We start from the raw sequence: 14077 nt of genomic DNA, 5'->3' as shown, positions 1-14077 counted from the left end.
GCAAGAGTAAATAATAAAATAAAAGCACAATAAGCTAGAAAAAATATGAAATGAAAATAAAATAAAATAAAATGTACAATAGGAGAGCATTGCAGCAACAATGGGAATAATATATATATATATTGCACATTGAAGAATGACTGAAACAATGGAACAGGGTGTGATTACTGCGTTCATTACCCTGAATGCACTCAGTTAAAAAGTGTTTATGAATCTGGAAGTATAAATAGATATATAGAAAAAGTATATATAGTATATATAGATCTTATAAGGTTAATGCATTTTATTTTATAGAAATCTGATTCTCTAATGCACAAAAAGCCTCTCAAAGCCAGTCCAGCTTTTTTTCAGCCTAATGAACTATTTGACTTTACTACAGACAACTGCAAAATAAACAGAAAGGAATGCACGCTAAGAACAATGGCTGAGCACCAGTGTGTGAGATCTATGACTGCTGAGCTCTGTGTGATCGCCTCAGGAAACAAGACGACACAACTCATCCGTCTTTCTCAAGCCACAGGGCTTCAGACAAACCAACAGCCTTGAATGTTGAAATTAGATTTTCATTCTCACCAGGACAGGAAACAGCAGCAGGAATGAAAACAACATCGTCAACGCTCTCATTTCCACTCAGGGTTCACTCTGTAAAGTAATGGCAAATGCTCTCAGAACATCAAATCAAATTAAATCAACTTTATTTATGAGGCGAAAATTACAACAAAGTCATCTCAATGCACTTAACAAAATATGAAATTCATTTCCTCCTTCTCTGAGGCAGATGGTCTTTTGAAAAAACCTTTCCAGTATGATCATGTGTTTATGCCCATATGGAACAGACAAAGACCATCATGTGGTTTTAAGTTCAACACTCTGTACAGCTTTCCTCCTCAATGTGAGGATTTATTCAAAACAACAGACGCTCTCAAACCTGATTTATTATTGATTTAAAATATATATTTTTGGAGTACCTTCTCTGGGTTGGGGATGAGATCTTGTTCGAAGTGGAGGAGTATGATGGTAGATATGTTGCAAAATGTGAGAGCTTGTAAAATGTTATGTGTGTATAAAAAATCCACACACGTGAAATAAATTTAATGTCACAAATGTTGGGAAAAAATGTACAGACTGATATTTACACATAAAATTACAGCTGCAAACTTGTAATCTAACATTTAGTCACATGTTTTTTAATTACATTTTTTACAACCACAACTCACCGGCTACAGATGCACAAACTACTTTTCTCGTGTGAATCTGCGCTGCTTGAGTTTTGCAACACATTTTGCGAGACGTCTGTAGCAAAACTGATTCATGCTCGTAGAAATGGCCCCTCCCCTCCCCGCTCCCCCATGTATGGGATTGACCAATCAGAAACAAGGATTTGGAGACAGTGGGCTGTGTCTTGTTAGCCTTAATTATGATTTGAATAACAAGTTAAAACTGAAAGAACCTATATTTAGTTCCTAAAAATAAGTTTATGGCTAATTTAACTGCCTAAAATGCACTTATTTTTGCCTGATTTAAAGGTAATTAAATGTAGGCTATGTTTTACTGATGACAGAAAATAAAAACAATGATATAGCATGTTAACTCTGCCTAAAAGCTTTTATTTGGTGTGATTTGTAAATAATAAACATGTATATGTTTTCAATAACACATCAATGAAACTAATTTGCTGGTTTATGCAGAAATGGTGATTAAATAGTCAGAAATGTTAATTTATGCACAACTTCGCTTCTCTCACAGTTTATATACGAGGCGATGGTTTGACATTTTTAAAAAATGGGTCACAGGCAAAAAAGTTTGAGAACCACTGCGCTAAAGGATTGACCATCAGAATTTCTAATATGTTCTAAACAGGACAAAATGTGTTACATTTCATTATATTTTCTCCGTGCCGCATCGTGGAGGTGATCAGCAGTACGCACCCACAGGAGAGAGGCGCGTAACTGCAGGCACGAGAAAAAACACTTAAGTTCAGACTTAAGAATAGGGCCCTAGGTACGCTCCAGTATGAAAGTATGTATCTGAAGTATCTGGACCTTTAGTCAGTCAGTATCCCAGGGTGGGAGGATGGTTGACACATATAATCAGTGTTTGGAATAACAGTGTTTAAAAAAACGGCGTTTACGCCGTTACAACAGCGTTATCGTTACTGAACGTTAAATGCGGTGCGTTACATGTATTGATTGAATAAATGCATCCCTGGCTTCTTACGCAGCTGTAGTGAGGAGGTGGGTTAAAAACAAGGTGAGCGATTATGATTGGCTAAGGCGGCGTCATGTTTCATAGTAGCCAATCAGAGTTAGTGTTTTTACACATGTGCCAGCACACACACACACACACTGCAGGATGAATGAATCAGCAGAGATGGCGAGCGTGGAGCAGTCTGATGAAAAGTTGTTATTTTTAAGGTGACGATACAAACACTACTTTATATTGATTGTGGTCAAAGGCAAGAACGTGTATGTGAAGTGTTCATTATATATATATTCAATTTTCAGAAAATCGATATCAACCGTGATACCTATGAATCGATTTTTAACTGCCTTGCGATTAATCGTTACATCTCTAGTTGTAAGCAACTCAGATTTAATGAAGCACTTCACGACACGCGTCTAAAAACTCTGAATTATTTGACATATAAAAACTTTTTTTTTTAACAGTAACGCAAATAGTTACTTTCCTTGGTAATGAGTTACTTTTATTATAGAGTAATTCAGTTACTAACTCAGTAACTTTTTGGAACAAGTAGTGAGTAACTATAACTAATTACTTTTTGAAAGTAACGTTCCCAACACTGCATATGAGATTCTGGACAACAACAAACATCAGGTGTTGTTTACAGAGGTTAGCTTCAGCTTTGTATCATTAGCTGAGAGCGTATTTTTGTTTAATCAAGTATTTGGTCCAAATTGTCCAGTCAGTCTAAATTTAAAAAAAAAAAAATGTTAATATCGGACTATCGGCATTTATGATTTATTACAGCACTGAATGAAGATGTAATACTTTGATTTTAAAGACCACTGTGTGCATATAAGAATATTGTAACCGTACACTGTGTACACATCTTATACGTAAGTAAGGATGTCCTGATCTGTTTTTATTAGAGTTATTAAGGTTATTTTTTATTTATTCTCTTCAGTTACGTATAAAATATTCTTATGTTTGAGATTAAATTATATGTAATAAATAATAAAAGGGTGTTTGATTCAAGCTGATATTGAATCGGCCAATAAGGCAGTAAAATTGGTCTGGAAGTGAAAAGGTTGTATTGGGACATCCCTACTGTTATACGTTATCTAACCATCTTGTTTAAGATGAACTAAGCTATTTTTGGAGAGCTCCTTTCTACCTAAATGCAGATATTGTAAACAAGCTTAAGTGGCAGTCAAGATGCCGACCATTGCTATAATAACCCAACAAATTGTGCCACCTGTTCTCCTACAAGACGTCTGCTGATGATTCATTTCAGCTTTAACACTTGTACCGAGTTCAACAGATTTGATAAATGTTCAGCCTCGCTCTTCTCTAAAATTCTCACCGAGAGCTTCTGTGCGATGCTTCAGGCATAAAAACTGTAAAAGAAAAACACATAAATGCAGCATAGGATTGACTTTCAAAAGAAAAGAAAGGTTATGTGATGCTATAGGATGATTACATATTAAGAGTTGAGTAATTCTGAGAAAAAGCAAAAAGTAAACAGAAGGCTCCAGGATGTTGGTGTTTCTATTTGTGTATCAATATCAGAAACTGGTGAATAAATGCAAACATTAAATAATTAACCTTTTTAAATTTTTTTTTCCCGCATCACCCACATCAAGGAAAAAGTTTCAATCCTGAAATATATTTAATGAAATCACCCTGAGTGACGGGAATTTAGAATCATTTTATTGGAGATCTCAGACTCTGTTTAACTCATTCACTGCCAGCCCATTTTAGAGCATTTTGACTGATTTTTAAAGACCCACAGAATATTTTAATAATATCTAAAATCTGACACCAGATTCTGAAAGATTAAAGTCTCTAATTTCATCAGAAAAAACGAGATCTCAACTGAAGGTCACGGCCCGACGGAGCCAATAGGACCTCATCACCTGCAAAAAGCAGAGACCCAAACCAGACCCCCTCAACGCCCTGATTGCACCTGTGAAAAGTTATAAACAGAATCCGTGTGTCATATCCTGACCAGTTTATGCCCCAATGTGTAAAATCATTCATTTCATTTCATTTTATTTGTTTTTTTCGAGCAGGGACAAGAAAACAAAAAAAAAACCGTGTAAAAGGAAACTCTAACAGAGAAAAACAATTAGAGCTGTTCAAAATAATAGATAAGATCCATGAACACTTATAATTGTAATAATATGTCTGCTCAAAACAGAGTGGGAAGTAGAAAGACTTATTTAATCCCACCCCCATTTCTTAATCATACAATTTTCATCATATTGCTTCTGTTCTAAAAAGTTCTTTTAATTTGTGTTTTTTTTGATATATATAAAAAAGTGCACATATTTTGTTACTGTGTGCGTGCGTGCATGCGTGTGTGTGCGTGCGTGTGTATGTGTGTGTGTGTGTGTGCGTGCGTGTGTGTGTGACATGGACTGTAAATATAAAATTGCCCACTTTTTGGTGCAGACCCAATCAAAGGTTGCAGATAATCCATCTCTGCACAGGGCGAGACCTGCTGAAACCAGTGGAGTGTCCCATCCCCTGCTGGGTTAGAGATACAGCGTAGGCTTATCTCACTGTGTTCTTCTCTTGGACTTAATTGGTTGAAACTTTATACAGTTTTTGTAAAAGTGAATCTGTAAAACAGGAGTGTAAAAGCTGCACTTGTTTCATCACTTCAGTTGTCAGATACTTCATCCTAGATCTTTTTTTGTGCACAAAGGGACACGGAGCGGATTATGTTCTCCATTTCTCTGCTTGGGCAGCAGAATGTATGACTGAGGCTGTGCTTTCCTCAGAGCCTTCAGAAACACGCCTACTCAGCTGTGTAGCAGATATAAACATACTGTATACATACAGTCACTGGACTCTGGATTCTTTCAATGCAAAGCAGCTAAATGTCCAGTTTAAAGCTAGGTATAGACGATTTCCTCCAGATACACTTTTTAAGTTTTTGGTTGAAATTCTCTTTATGTCCTGACAGAAACTAAGATCTTATGTGCTCTGAAAAAGGAACGCAGAAAATCCATCATCTGTAGCAGCTGTAAACCTGTAATAACTTCCACCAATGGAAAAAAAGAAATCGTTTTTTTTTTTAACCAATCACGTCTCCCTGTCTACCTGCTCGTTCTCAACCCCTCACATGAGTTTTTGGTAAAATTTTTGATAAGGTTTAGTGTTTACTTACTGCTGAATGAGACATGAAACAATGAAGTTTCTACACAATACAAGTGATGATCTGAGCTCCTCTTCTGCAGCAGCTGTGAGCATGCATGTGAGTGAGACGGAGCACAGAGGAGAGGGGGGTAAAGGCGAAGCTGTCAGGGACGCTACATTCAAAATCATGCTAGTTTTTGAAAATCACCTACCATGCCTTTAAGAGATCTCTTAGTAAGTAAATCACTTCAGTGATAAAAAACACAATAAATGTAGTACAATAGAGAATATAAATAATGTGTAACAAAATAGTAAACTCACGATACGATATGGAATATGATATAGGGCTCACTACACGATATAAAAAATGACAAAAATTCCCAATATATTCCCAATTATTCTCGACATTTCAACTTTATTCTTGATTTGACCAAAATAATTTTCTCCATCAAAATTGTCTCTAATCCACTTCTGTCGTATTGGGGCCTGTCTTTAAACAAAAGGAGAGAAAGAATGACCTTTCTCAGATTGCTTCTTGTGTTTCAGAACGTGAATTCTATGTTTCCGTCTGTTTTCCATGATGACAAACAATCTGAGTCCCCGGGTTTGCTCTGCTAGCATGCAATTCAATTAATGACCTCATAAATCTGCATGTATCGTACATTCTGCAGAATGAATGAAAGTTATAATATACAAATACAAAAGAAATACAAGAAAACATCTTATACTTCCTCTTTATTGAAAATGTTGCCACTTCTTCAACTCATTGTGCCGTCTGTGTGGGAAAATGGTTTGGTAGTAGGAATGGTACGGTATTGACGATATCGCGATACGGCAGTATTACAGGTGCCTTGATATCGTCGTCGTTATGTCACGCTGAAAATTAATGAGCAATTGCGCAAAAAAAGTATGTTTTAGGTTGGCTACAGGCGGTTGAGCCAATGGCGAGTTGCGACAGTGTGAGGTCAGAGGTTAAAGGAAACATGGCGGATGGTGGCAGCCAGCAGAGAAAGGTAGAAACGGAGGAGTTTGAAGAACCTGTGCACGATGCAGCGGCTACAAGAGGAATGGAAACATTTTGGTTTCGTTCTAAAGGAAGAATTTACAACCAAAGCTCCTCAGAACAGCTGAAATAACAAGAGGCGTCGCTCAGTTCCACTCGTTTTCTGTTGTTGACAACGTGGGTTTGAAAAGGTTAGTGGATACTTTAAATGCTCAGAGATTACTCCCAACATCAAAGGTTGACTTGTTCATCTTTCTCGAGAAAAACCTAAAATTAATCCAAACACATTTAACACATTTTTATTTTTATTATTATTATTATTACTAAATATATTGTTCCTGGACTGTTTCTATACTTGTGTTGCCTTTAAAAGGGTTCCTGACTCCATTAGAATGTTTGCACTTTAGCTAAAGAATATGTATCTGTTAGTAGGAAGAGTTCAGTTCATAATGTCATCAATCAAAAAGCAGGGTTGGGGTCAATTATAATTGTAATCGCGTAATTGATAATTACAATTTTGGTATACTTTTAATTGTAATTGTAGTTTTAAAAAATCTGTTGCTGTCGTAATTGTAATTAATTTGTAATTGAGTTCAGATCATTGACTTTGTAATTGTGAATGCCTTGAAAATTCTATAAAACTGTCAATTATAATTTAACACAAAACTGGGGAACCATGTTACAGTTCAATGTACAGTTCTACACATATGCAGTTATTTAAATATGTTTCATATCAAGCTTTCACACCTTTCATTATTTTAAAAAAATTGAAAAATTGAGGGGAATACTGGACACAAAAAAAGGCTCAGATGTCCACAGAAAATATATTAAAACTTATATTTTCATTGATTAAGGAGCCTAACAAGGTAACCAGGAGATAGGAAATAAATTAGATGATAGATATTTGTTTACAGCTGATTTAAGACCCGTTAGCATAAGAGATGCTAACAGAAAGCTAACACAAGAGGAAAGTTAGTCTGTCTGTGTCTGTGTCTGTGTCTGTGTCTGTGTCTGTATTTACTTCCTGGCAGGCGGAGCCAAACACTCACAGTTCGAGCTCCTCTGTAATGATGCATCAAACCACTAAAGCCACCGCCCACTTTAGAGGATCCTGTTGTGATGACTCAGCAGTGAGAGATGATTACATTTTGAATCTGTGAGAAAAATCAAATGTTTTTTATATAGAAAGAGGCAGAAATGTTTTAAATTATTTACTTTTAATAAATCTCACCTGTAGAAAAACATGCATGAGTCAAATCCCACTGATAAGGAATGTGATGTGATCCAATAAACAGTATATACAACATACGGTAAAGTAGTAAACAGCACACATTACTGATGACTTTCCTTTATAGACATTATACTGGGACACATCCAAGTTATAGACATTATACTGGGACACATCCAGGTTATAGACATTATACTGGGACACATCCAGGTTATAGACATTATACTGGGACACACCCAGGTTATAGACATTATACTGGGACACACCCAGGTTATAGACATTAAACTGGGACACATCCAGGTTATAGACATTATACTGGGACACACCCAGGTTATAGACATTATACTGGGACACACCCAGGTTATAGACATTATACTGGGACACACCCAGGTTATAGACATTATACTGGGACACACCCAGGTTATAGACATTATACTGGGACACATCCAACATCCAGGTTATAGACATTATACTGGGACACATCCAAGTTATAGACATTATACTGGGACACATCCAGGTTATAGACATTATACTGGGACACATCCAAGTTATAGACATTATACTGGGACACATCCAGGTTATAGACATTATACTGGGACACATCCAGGTTATAGACATTACACTGGGACACACCCAGGTTATAGACATTCTGGGACACATCCAAGTTATAGACATTATACTGGGACACATCCAGGTTATAGACATTATACTGGGACACATCCAAGTTATAGACATTATACTGGGACACACCCAAGTTATAGACATTATACTGGGACACATCCAAGTTATAGACATTATACTGGGACATATCCAGGTTATAGACATTATACTGGGACACATCCAAGTTATAGACATTATACTGGGACACATCCAGGTTATAGACATTATACTGGGATACACCCAGGTTATAGACATACTGGGACACATCCAAGTTATAGACATTATACTGGGACACACCCAGGTTATAGACATACTGGGACACATCCAACATCCAGGTTATAGACATTATACTGGGACACACCCAAGTTGTAGACATTATACTGGGACACATCCAAGTTATAGACATTATACTGGGACACATCCAAGTTATAGACATTATACTGGGACACATCCAGGTTATAGACATTATACTGGGACACACCCAGGTTATAGACATACTGGGACACATCCAACATCCAGGTTATAGACATTATACTGGGACACATCCAACATCCAGGTTATAGACATTATACTGGGACACACCCAAGTTATAGACATTATACTGGGACACATCCAGGTTATAGACATTATACTGGGACACATCCAACATCCAGGTTATAGACATTATACTGGGACACACCCAAGTTGTAGACATTATACTGGGACACATCCAAGTTATAGACATTATACTGGGACACATCCAAGTTATAGACATTATACTGGGACACATCCAGGTTATAGACATTATACTGAGACACACCCAGGTTATAGACATACTGGGACACATCCAACATCCAGGTTATAGACATTACACTGGGACACATCCAACATCCAGGTTATAGACATACTGGGACACATCCAACATCCAGGTTATAGACATTATACTGGGACACATATCCAACATCCAGGTTATAGACATTATACTGGGACACAACCAAGTTATAGACATTATACTGGGACACACACCAAGTTATAGACATTATACTGGGACACATCCAAGTTATAGACATTATACTGGGACATATCCAGGTTATAGACATTATACTGGGACACATCCAAGTTATAGACATTATACTGGGACACATCCAGGTTATAGACATTTTACTGGGACACATGACACATCCAGGTTATAGACATTATACTGGGACACATGACACATCCAAGTTATAGACATTATACTGGGACACACACCAAGTTATATACATTATACTATGACACATGACACATCCAGGTTATAGACATTATACTGGGACACATGACACATCCAGGTTATAGACATTATACTGGGACACACCCAGGTTATAGACATTATCCTGGGACATACCCAGGTTATAGACATTATACAGGAGCTGTCCACTCACACAGTCTTATATCTGACACACTTAAGTCCAGCCGTGCACATTAATAAATAATGGGAACATGTCAGAATGAGACGGCTGGAGGGAAACCACCCAGACAAAGGATAAACACACACACACACACACACACCACAGTCACAGGTGTTTAGTTTCCTCAAATATGTTTTCACTCGTACATTCGGTTTAATCTCATTCAGTTTTTCTATGTGTTCTGTTAGTTCAGAGCTTTTATTATTTTGTTTGTTTAAAATAAATAAATAAATTACTGTTTGTGGTTCATGGGGATTGTGTTAGAGTGGGACGATATAAGTAACGATACAATACATATAGAGATGCAACTGTCAATTATTTTTTCAATTTGTCGACTAGTCACGATTATTTTTTTATTTTATTTTAGACTGGGTTTTTAGTGAACCTGCTTCCATCTGTGAACGTGTCCCTGTTGTACTGTGTCAGCATGTTTTACAGAGAGAGAGATTTAAACAATGACATAAAACATTTATTTGTAATGTAGTTGTTATATTTAAAACATAAAATATCATTAAAATCACAATAAAATCATGAATAAATTAAGTATCACAAACTTAAAGTGCAAGTTGTGTTGAAATGAGCAGTAATAGTAAACAAAGAATGTAAATAAGTCACTTTAAAAAGCTGGAGTGAACCTGCAGGTTATGAGGTAATGAGGTTTAAACCAATCACAGAGTTTCTTTGACTTCAATCAATAATAAATAATATCTTGTTTGAAAGAGTCCTTACAAGGTAAGACATGTCTAATTAATGTTATACAAATCACATATTTCAAGAGGTTTACTGTTCATAATAAACACTAGTATCACAGGCTGGATTTTATCATAAATTTACAATATTAAATGAAGCGCTGATGATGCAAAATCCGCGTTGACGAATTTTTGTAGTCGACATTATTGATTATGTCGACTAATCATTGCAGCCTTAGATACGTATGATAAGATACAGGGCTCATGAAAACAATACAATGTGATGTGTTTTTTTTTAAAAAAAAAAGGAAAAAGACCAAAAAAATGCAGTTTTTATTTAACTTTAAGACGTACTTACATATTAACTCTGGGTGTGACATTTTTACCTCAAAGGACAGAACAAATAAATAATGACATACTGTAAATAAGACCACATTTTCCTATTTTAAGTGCAAACAGTGCCACTTTGTAAATCAAATGCAAAACAGACTCCACCCACCCACCCTCAACCATTGACAAATTATACTGTGACATTTTTAAATCGCGATATCTTGTCGCACTATATATCGTAGCCCCACTTAGTATTGTGGGTTTCAACACGTCCTGTCTAATCAGTGTGTAAGAGCAGAAAGAACGAGTAGGATTCCCTTCTCCCTCTTGTCTCCTCGCAGGTGTGCCTCATGTCCTGATTACCTTCACTCTCCACTTCAGGAGTGTTTGAACACACTCCACCTGTTCCTGTCTGCAGTGCAACTGTTTCTTCTGTTTGTCTTGTTTTGATTATTGTTCACCTTTGATTTGTACTTGGTAGGTTTTGCTATTTTAAGTTTTTGATTAGCAGTAAATAGACATCATAAGAGTCAATCAAGCCCCTCCCACCAAACAAACAGGAGGATGAGAGCCACGAATCAATCAGTATTAATAAATTAATAAAACAATACACACACACACACACATATGGCTTTTCTTCAGTATCTGGTCCTTATACAGGGGAATGGATTTAATACAGAAAACAAGTGCCAGAGTTTTTCAGGGGTTCTTATTTACTTACTTATCACTGTGATGATATACACTACAACCTCAATGAGTATATACTATAAGTATGAGTAGGATAATAAGTGTTCCCACTTAAGTTTCCCAAGATGCATTTGGAACCTACAGCATTAAAACACTGAATCCCACTGAGGCTAAATATCTCTGTTCTATTTTCCACCTTTACTTTGAAAGTTCTGAAAACATTTGAAGTGAGAAAGTGACCAAGTAGAATATCATGTGCTCATTTGATCCATAAAACTCACGTAGACACATTTCATTCACACATTTTGGAGATTCTGATATTTTTTGCAATCATACTACTGATGGAACTTCCGGTTTACTTCAAAACAAGAGCCCTATTTACAAAAGGATTTAAAAACGTATAGAAGACAAGAAAGGACGCTTTTGTTTTGAAAAGAGATGTTTGATTTTATCGTATCTTAGTGAAAGTCTCTCTTGCTGAGAGTCCATGTCCATCACATCACATGTTCACTTTTTACTCTCAGTCTGATACTACATGAGGTTTTCCCCTCATGGTTCCTTCCTTTCCTATGTTTGGGTTCTTAACATGATTAAGTTGCTTCTGGTGCTAAAGTATAAAACTATTGAAACACTTTTAACAAACTGAAATATGAAAATCAGGTTTGTGTTAATGGAGTTGGAACAATCAGAGCAATGAGCTGAGTGACATTCTCAGAGGTTTCCTTTGACCAAGACAGTGTCTGAACAATGACTAATGAGATCATCATTAAACAGAGCTGCCCTGATCTAAACACATCTAGATCACTTCACATAGATCTACATAATCACTGTAAACAAAGCTGTTGCTTCACAGTTTAAAAAAAAGAAAGAAAGAAAATGAGGGTGTGGGCTTGAGGACAGAAGATCATCATCTACTCCAGGTTTTACTGGATCTTACACTGGGATCTATTATCAATTATCTATGTATCAAAGGATTATTAGCAGAGCAACATCAAAGGAACAAAGCCAGGACAGAGACTGCAGCACTCACTTTAGATCGCATCACTGCTGACAACCTGGGTGTGTCTACACAACACACACACACACACACACACACACACACACACACACACACACACACACTCTGTTTGTCAAAAACTCACCATCACCAGATCTGATACTTTACATTTGAATGTATTTTAAAGAGTTACTGTATCTCCCAACTACAGATGGATAAGGTTGATGGATGTTGGGAATTATTGGACAAATGCTTCTATTTTTGTGTTTCCTCAGGGTACACATACCCTTGGTTGGGAACCATTGATAAAAATAGGTGATGGTTTAACTATAAAAAAAAATCAACTATTTACATTGTAACTAATGAAATAAATTATAATAAACTAATACATTTACTGTAGCTATCATAAATCAAACTTTACAGACCTCCACACAGTCCGTTAATGGACAGGTTTAAAAAGTCCAATGAGACAACAAGGGACGCGCGGGCAAGCATAGATAATAAACTTGAACACATAACTCACCGCTCTGCTCGCCCAGGAAAACCAGTTTAAATTTCCTTAAAGGGTTCCCGAAGTCACTGCTCACAGACATGTTTAGAGGGAAGGAGAGAAGGATGGAGGGAGGAAGAGGAGGAGGAGGAGGAGGAGGAGGAGGACTGGCTAGACCCGGTTGGAGCAGCACGACATGTTGGAGGAAGGAAAGAGGAGGAGAAGCTGCTCTTCTCTCTCTCTCTCTGTGGCTGTGACACTTCATAAGCTCTGTGCGCATGCGCCAATATACTCGTCTCACTGGCAGCAAAAAATAAAATATTATAAAATGACGTCATGAAGTGGAAAGGTTCCCAACTCAACAATAATAATTCTGTATATATAATAATAATCAAAGAAGTATTTAAAATTTTTACATAACATTTATTCCTTTAACATGTTAATTTCCAAATATACCAATAAGAGCAATAAATGCACATTTTTTTTAAATGAACCTGAAACGCTTTTACATTTATTTTACCACTGCCAATTTATGTTTTTATTATGGAATGTGGTTAAAGACATGACAAGATGTTATTTTTATCTTCATTAACAAAAAATAAATCAATACCTTTAAGTTATTTACATAACCACGGTTCTCTGAGTAATATGAGTGAGACGTCTCACTAGGGATGCACGCTCCACTGCAGCCCTCAGAAACAACTATCTCATTACGCCAATCCTGATTGGCTGGTGAAACGTATTCGTCCGCGACAGGTAATCCCACCTACTATAAATAGTGGAGGCGGACTGCACTACATCATTCAAAATAAGCACCTCTTCTCACTCTCCCAAGCCAGAAGAGTTGTCTGGTGAAACATCGAACCTGTCATGTCTATGTAAGTATGTACCGCACGAACCAGACACAGCATATGAATAACCTAAAGTTTTCTTTTATTTTTTTTTTTTTTACTTGTCTGCACATGCTGTCAAAGGTCAACACTACAAGAAGTGCAATCATTATGAGACAGCAATGCATGTTTTGTTATTGCAATAAAATGAATTGATTTATTTTATTGCTTTATTGTGACCATCACCAGCCCTCCCTAAGGAAGGGTAAGAAATCTTTAATTATAGGGAGGTCTGGCTTGGCCTCTGGAGGGGGCCCTGGCTTTAAAGAACTGAAGCTCGTGGCGCGGGCGGCATCAGCATCTGGGGCGCCCGGGGGGGCTAGGTTGGGGTGCCTGGGGACCGGCGGGGGG

General features: G+C 36.9%; 1 protein-coding gene across 2 annotated transcripts in view; it reads right to left on the bottom strand.

Moving 5' to 3' along the window:
* The window catches only part of rab6ba (RAB6B, member RAS oncogene family a), a 68004-nt gene extending 54146 nt beyond the window's left edge, over positions 1-13858 (bottom strand). The window contains exon 1 of one of the 2 annotated variants that reach the window (XM_028444790.1): positions 12870-13858. In XM_028444790.1, the coding sequence (XP_028300591.1) occupies positions 12870-13116 (247 nt within the window). In that variant the 5' untranslated portion in view covers positions 13117-13858. The remainder of the gene's footprint in view (positions 1-12869) is intronic. The other variant, XM_028444791.1, reaches the window with a different exon arrangement.
* Between the last annotated feature and the right edge of the window lie 219 nt (positions 13859-14077).

Source organism: Gouania willdenowi, chromosome 4 (genome assembly GCF_900634775.1).
Source record: "Gouania willdenowi chromosome 4, fGouWil2.1, whole genome shotgun sequence".
In the NCBI taxonomy this organism is placed as follows: domain Eukaryota; kingdom Metazoa; phylum Chordata; class Actinopteri; order Blenniiformes; family Gobiesocidae; genus Gouania; species Gouania willdenowi.
Note: the sequence above shows the minus strand (reverse complement) of the source record. Positions and strands in the feature narration are given on the sequence as shown.